The sequence below is a fragment of the Salmo salar genome, chromosome 29 (assembly GCF_965601325.2).
Source record: "Salmo salar chromosome 29, fSalSal1, whole genome shotgun sequence".
NCBI lineage: Eukaryota > Metazoa > Chordata > Actinopteri > Salmoniformes > Salmonidae > Salmo > Salmo salar.
Genome location: NC_138319.1, coordinates 22048228 through 22055642, shown reverse-complemented (window position 1 = coordinate 22055642; position 7415 = coordinate 22048228). Strand labels below are relative to the sequence as shown.

Genomic DNA, 7415 nt, shown 5'->3' with positions numbered 1-7415 from the left:
TACGTTTCCATAATTTACCATGTTTTACGATAATATTACCGTTTTTTAGGCAGCGAGGCAATAATTCACGAAGAAACGATTGCATTTAATTGTTAAAAAAATTAACAAACTTACGTTCATAATTAGCGGTGTGCGAGTGTAGCTATAGGGACAATTTCCCACAGGTGAATCTAATTAGTGAACTAACGCTAGAAAAGACGCGCATGAAGGACCATAATCTGTCCAAATAAATACATGTTGTAATCTCCTTTCTTTTCGTTACGGGTAATTCAAACTAAACTAAGTGAAACTGTGAAAGTTTTCTTGATAAGAGCAATCTGAATCCATTATTGTGTTTGAAGCCGTTTTGGGCGGAAAAACATTTGTTGTTTTTTTGTGTGTGAAGCCATTCGATCTTATTTGCATAAGGAGGATACATAATGGCCAAACAAACATCTAAAGTTGTGCATAACATTCGAATGTTGATCAATTAAAATGGGACTTTCACAGTTAGTGGTAAAAAATCCCCAATAAAAACGACCATTCTATCAGATCTTTCAGCAATGTGACGGAGTTGAAGTTAGACAAAAATCTGACTGTTTGTCTTACTGAGTTGACAAATGAAATTGTTCTACTTCATTCAAGTGGTATACACAGTAGCAATTTTGTTTTTCCTCAGTTGCTGTATGACTTTAAAACCTAATTAAATGTAACATATTTGAGCCAAAATGCATATTCTAGTTGAACCTATCAGTCAGATGGAGCTGACAGTTTATGGTTGTGACCTTGGTGATTACAATATTGTTTGTTTAAATCTATCAACAGTAGAGAACTTTACAGAGTGGTCTTGTTGCACTACATGTAACGAGGACATTAATAAAGGGTCCTTATGTTATAGCTGACCCTACTCATTACTGTTTAATTTTGGACAAATCTGACAGTTGACCAAATCTCCAGACACATATTATAGAAATCACAGTTTTGAGAGAAATATTCCTTAGTCACAGAGGGCTATTGCAAGAAACTACATAAGGTCCTTTTCCAGATAATATCCATTATGGCCAGTTTATTTTTATTGTGAGAGTTTGAGGGGAGTGGGCTTACCTCTGGGGCGACCCCAAACAAACGATTAAATAAATATATAGAAATAATACATTTTGTTATATGTTTGGGTTGGATGGGCTGCTATGCCAGTGGTTCTATTTAGATATTCTGGTAATTCGCTCAATGAATAGCCTAATGGACAGCAATAGATTTTAATTTCACATGAAGGAGAATAATAATTGAAAAAAGTACATTTTAACCGTATACAGTAGCCTAGCCTATGTTTTGATCAGCCTCAAGTCGTAACAGTGCCAATTTGGCGGATGGAAACATGCAAACAAACCCCTGACATGCTTCAAATGTGTATTATTCTCTGCCAAATGCTGTCGGGAAAATATCCAAATTCTGATTCCCGAATAAAATAAAAGTGAACAACATTCCACAATAAAACAATAGGTAAAGACATGGGTGTAGCCTACAAAAATCTCTAAAACATGACATTCGTTAACAATGCAGAATGATTGATGCTTTGTTTATTGTTAATGTGCAGCCCCAGCTGTTTTGGTGTTTACACGTCAGTGTGGCTTTAGGTTTACATACAACAACTCTTAATGATCTCAGATAGATCACTTGTTGACACCTGTCAATGTAGGCTACTTGTGTAACCGTTGAATGTTGCTATTTCACATTCAGATTATTCACATTATATTTTTGCTGATTTATGAGCTCAGAGGACTCGTTAATCCTAACCAATAGGTTTGAAATTTACAACAGATAATTTTCCTGTCAGAACTGCAAGCATCATCGAAAAATAAATGAAGATAGACCCACAGAAACAGCCCAGGCCAATTCCCATCGTTTGTGGGCGGCCGTGAGTCATTTCATGACGTCTGTGTATATTCAAGATCAACATAGAGACACAGTATAATAGCCTATTAGTTTTTGATGTTTCATACATACACAGTACTAGAAAGAAACGTTCGGGGAAACGGACATGCAGTAAGTGGAGGTCAGTGCCACGGATCAGGTGAACTGAAAGTGCTCAGCCTCAACAGAGCTGAGGCTAGACATATTTCCTAGTCCTGCCTCCTCCTTTACATAGACGAGACAGCCCTTACCTACAGTCATTCACCTTGTTATTCCGGTGGCATCGCGTGACACTCCCCAGGACACAAGGGCATTTTGGATTAACACCGAGAAAAGAAAGGAAATCGGATGAAGATCATGTACTTCTGGACATATATTCTCTAATTATTTTTTCATTTTTAGCGTTGTCTGTCATATGCTTTATTTTTGACAAAGTAAGTGATTTCGTAAGGTGCGCGGCTACGGGACGGTACCTGTATTGGTGGGTCCTGCTATGAGTCAAGTTCAAAACCGTAAAATTGTGAGATTCTAACAAGATGTCAAAGTCCTCGGATCAGTTTGAAGACCCCGACTGTGTTTCTTCCTTTGGTATGAAGTTAACGTGGGATATCAACGACCCAAAGCTGCCTCAGGTAGGCTAATGTCGACGTTTTGCATACGCCAGTTGACGCTATCATTTAAAATATATTAATTGACAGCTATTTAAAATAACAAATTCTATAGCATGTGGTAGCCTATAAAATAAAGTAGGTCACGGTTTGAATCGAATAAATCAGTTTTAATTTGTGAAGATATGCAGAGTTAATGATATATTAGTTGACACGCATGTTGTCATGATTTGCCTTATGCTATGCTTTCATAGCTCAGATATCAAATAACATATATTCATTTGCAGTTTGTGTCCATATCTTTGGTTCTCGTCACAATAAACACTAATTGCAGGAATATTCTATTAATTGGCCTGTAGTTTTTGTTTTAACCGTATTATCCATTTTAATAAAAAGCACTTAAAAATAATGAATCCATCAAAATCTATATTTTACCCTAATTCTGACAGGACACAAAGCAGTATGACGCTTTCCAGGAGTGGACGGACGGGTATGTTCGTTACATCTACACCGGCGAGGATAAGAACGCACAGCGGCACCTGAGCGGATGGGCCATGCGGAACACCAACAACCACAACTGTCAGATTCTCAAGAAGTCCTGCCTCGGCGTGGTAGTCTGCGGCCGAAACTGCACGCTGGCTGACGGAAGCAAACTCCAGCTCCGACCGGCTATCTGCGACAAAGCACGACAAAAACAACAAAGTGAGTAAATGCATTATGCACAGCTGTCATGTTTATGGTGTACACCTGGCGACCCGTCTCCTCGGAAAAACGAGGAAGACATTAAAACACTTATTGATGTTGAATCAAATAATTGCCTATTGTCTAAATAAACACTGTAATTATTCTTAAAGCTTAATGAGCTCAGTTAAATTATTCATAATGATAGCCTACTTATTGGGCCTGTCGATATTGTAGGCTGTTTTTGAGAATAGCCTATAATTCCACTCACTCTGTAAAGAGATTAAACTATTAAACTTAACACCTGGTAACACTTGATACATCTGACTCAATTCATTCACATCGTCATGACCTTGATACACTATAGAAATGTGGCACTTGGTGCTTCAATAAAATAAACTCAATAAAGCTTTATATACAGAACACCTACTTATTAAACAACTTCAGATATTGTTGGTCTGACTGGGGAAAAAACGGTCTAATTAAAAATAATACCCCTCATAGTAAATACGTATTCTTTTTTTTAATTGTAAAAAATGTATTAATCAGCATTCACTTTCAACCACTCTCCACATAATATACTATTCCTCTCCTCACATCATAACAGTATAATATTTCATAAATAAACTTACAATACTTGAATACAAAAATCACTTCTATACTATTAGCCAACATGGTTTTGTTTAAAACTGTGTGGTTGTGTGTATTGGTGGTTGTTCTCCAGAGAAGCTGTGCCCCAGCTGTAACTCTGCCCTGGAGCTGATGCCATGCAGAGGACACAGTGGCTATCCCGTCACCAACTTCTGGAGAATAGATGGAAAAGCTATATTCTTCCAGGTTTGTGGGTTCATATTCTGAATTGAGAGGTAACACGTTTGCAGGTCTCTGTATTAACCGTTTTTAAGCATTCATACAAGTTCATACAATACAATTGTTCATACAATAATTAATGTACAGTACTGTAATGTATTGTACAGCAGATCTTATACATGCATTTACTTAACTATGTATGTTTATTAGCTGTTTATAAGCAGACCTACAAGTACTGTAAACTTAAGTGTTGAGTTTTTAGTATTTCTATTTTGTGATATTAGGCAATAAATGATAATTAACATGCCTTCATGGATTTGTTGTTTTATTAGTGAAATGTAAAGATATGAGTTAATTAAAGTAAAAAACAATAAACAAACCATTTTTAGTTATGAGTTTCTGTGCAAAACATTCCCACACAAATATTACAATTTATTTAGTTAAGAGTAATCCTAAATGTGACCAAAGATGTTTCTAATTTCAAGAAAGTAACATCCTAGTATGTATTGATGTGATTGCAGGCGAAGGGGGTCCATGACCACCCCAGACCAGAGAGTAAGTCTGAGACAGAGGTCCGGAGGAGTGCAGTGAAGAGGAGGATGTCCTCTCCACACTTCTCCCAGAAGAGGAGGTTGATGGAGCCAGATGTAAGAAACTTTGCCCTCAATAGTCATATCTATACTGAACAAAAATACAAACGCAACATGCAACAGTTCATATGAGGAAATCAGTCAATTGAAATAAATTCCTTAGGCCCCTAATCTATGGATTTCATGACTGGGAATACAGATATGCATCTGTTGGCCACAGATACCTTTAAAAAAAATGGGCCTCACAATGGGCCTCAGAACCTCTTCACAGTATTTTTGTGCATTCAAATTGCCATCGATAAAATGAAATTGTGTTCTTTGTCCGTAGCTTATGCATGCCCATAACATTACCCCACTGCCACCATGGGGCACTCTGGTCACAATGTTGACATCAGCAAACCGCTTGCCCACACGACGCCATACACGTGGTCTGCGGTTATGAGGCCGGTTAGACGTACTGTCAAATTCTCTAAAACAACATTGGATGCGGCTTATGGTAGAGAATTGAACATTAAATGATCTGGCAATGGCTCTGGTGGACATTCCTGCAGTCAGCATGCCAATTGCACGCTCCCTCAACTTTAGACATCTGTGGCATTGTGTTGTGTGACAAAACTGCACATTTTAGTGGCCTTTTATTGTCCCCAGCACAAGGTATACCTGTGTAATGATCATGCTGTTTAATCAGCTTCTTGATTTGCCACACCTGTCAGGTGGATGGATTATTTTGGCAAAGGAGAAATGCTCCCTAACAGGGATTTAAACAAATTAGTGCACAACATTTCAGAGAAAAAAAAGCTTTTTGAGGGTATGGAATATTTTTGAGATCTTTTGTTTCAGCTCATGAAACATGGGAACAACACTTTACATGTTGCGTTTATATTTTTGTTCAAGTGTGCTTTGAATATTTACCTGCTCAGCCAGAGGTGGATGGTTCATTTCAACATGTTTTCCTTGTCACTGTTGCCTTTGCTTTCCCGTTGTGGTTGTTTAGTTTGGGTGGCAGAAACAGTAAGCACTTTGTGACCTGTACTTCGAATAGTGTAAAAGCCCTTCTTTGCATATACAATGTGATTGAAAAGTAAAAAACTCACAAACTACCCACATGCCATTTATTAAATTGGTAGATGCAGTGGACTGTCTTTGCCTAGCCAATCACTAATATGTTCAAAATATTCTTCAGACTGGGAGATACCACGACCTGGGCGCTCCTTTCCCCAACCTGCACCAGCTGTCCTGCATGGAGGGCCCAGACCGCTTTAGCATCATCGCTGAGTCCAACTTCCCCATCCAGACCCAGCACTACCCTCCGTTCCAAAACCCTGAGCCCTACAAGTTTGCCTACGATTCCCACGCCAACATGGGTGAGGCCCCATCCACACTCCAGAAGCAGCCCAACCACCGTCTGTACATGCCCCGGCCTCCGTGTGGCTACGACTTTGCCGTGCCGAGCTATTTAGGCTCGGGCTCCTACACAGCCCTATATAAGGACCCCAGTAGCCCCCAGGCGGAGGCCCCGGAGCCCAGCAAGGTGAGCTCGGGCCTGGGTACCAGCACTGCCACAACCCACACCACCGGGGTCCTTTCAGGCCACGACCGCAACAACTACGACACGACCAGCAAGCACCACGGCTGGAAACAGATCTTGGGCAAGGGGACGTACAGTGAGCGGGGCGAGTACGGACAGTTTCCTGGCAACACCAACCACCACTACTACAACAGTGAGTACCCGTGCAGGTACCCTGGCCCAGCGCCAGCCACGCCCGCTGCCCTGCAGACCATCATTACCACCACCACAAAAGTGTCCTACCAGCCCTGCCCCAAGTCCTCCGTGGTCAAGTACAGCGACAACATCTACGACGTCAAGGGCCTGCCCAGCTGCAGCTCCCTGCTCGAGGACACCTCGCCCACCTCTTACTCCGATCTCAAGATTCCTGAAGATTCTGGGGTCATCAAGTCTGCGCTGTCGTACCAGCCGGAAACCCTGCCAGCTAAAATTGAGAGGGCTGAGAACTTTGACACTTACCGCTACGGCAACTACGCGTCCAACAGCTATCCCGACAGGGTTTCTCATCCATTTAGATACGACGGAGGGGAATACTGATCGATGAGGAAGCCACCAAAACAAAGACTGTGATTTGATAGTTATGCAAATGACCAGAAAGAACGCTTGGAACAGACTTTCTGCCACCTTTTATCAGGTTTGTAAAGCTCTATTGTTATTTATATATTTGAGGTGTTGGATTCCATTTGGACTGCTAGTGATGACACTACATTGAGTCTAGACTCTTCTAGGATGTTCCCAACATTTCCCCATTTAATGCATAAGAAAAAGCCACAAAGTAATTATTATTGCCTTTGGATTTTTTTTTTAAATCGGATTATTGTGTTTGTAGAAAATGAATAATATGTATTCTTAAGGTATTTTGTCTGTTACAATATCACATCATATTCCTATGGCACTGAAATAAATGTTCTATAGACTGGGAATGGCCAACAAAGTATCATGAAAATGCTTGTGGTACAGTGCAACTGTAAATGCAGTCTTCAACTGTACAGTTTGTGAACATTGTTATGTGACATAAAAATTCAATGAGCTCCTACCATAGATTTGACACATTCTGATGCTGTGGTTATGATGTTGCCTTTTTTTTGGTCAAATTCACTTCATTCACTTCCAGCCCTTTGCAAGACCTTGCAGTTTAAACAAAGTAATTACACTGTTATCGACTGTCTTAAAATACTGGGGGGTGAGGAACATAAGTCAGAAACATAAGCTCATTGCCACCCCCCCCACACACACACTCACTCACTCAGAAAAGGATGTGCTCGTGTC

General features: G+C 40.2%; 1 protein-coding gene across 1 annotated transcript; it reads left to right on the top strand.

Annotated features, from left to right (window-relative positions):
* The first annotated feature begins 1976 nt into the window (after positions 1–1976).
* gcm2 (GCM transcription factor 2) lies at positions 1977–7182 on the top strand. The gene is made up of 5 exons (XM_014181225.3): positions 1977–2522; positions 2948–3200; positions 3904–4016; positions 4511–4636; positions 5763–7182. The coding sequence occupies exons 1-5, from the start codon at positions 2427–2429 to the stop codon at positions 6681–6683; spliced, it is 1509 nt and encodes a 502-aa protein (XP_014036700.1). The 5' UTR covers positions 1977–2426; the 3' UTR covers positions 6684–7182.
* Positions 7183–7415: the final 233 nt, after the last annotated feature.

What these genes read in the sequence shown, in the direction of transcription:
- gcm2 (XM_014181225.3), top strand. Translation starts at nt 2,427, where the DNA reads ATGTCAAAGTCCTCGGATCAGTTTGAAGACCCCGACTGTGTTTCTTCC. An exon ending in GAAAAGCTATATTCTTCCAG is followed by an intron (nt 4,017 to 4,510) that starts GTTTGTGGGTTC and finishes ATGTGATTGCAG; the next exon opens with GCGAAGGGGGTCCATGACCA. An exon ending in GGAGGTTGATGGAGCCAGAT is followed by an intron (nt 4,637 to 5,762) that starts GTAAGAAACTTT and finishes AATATTCTTCAG; the next exon opens with ACTGGGAGATACCACGACCT.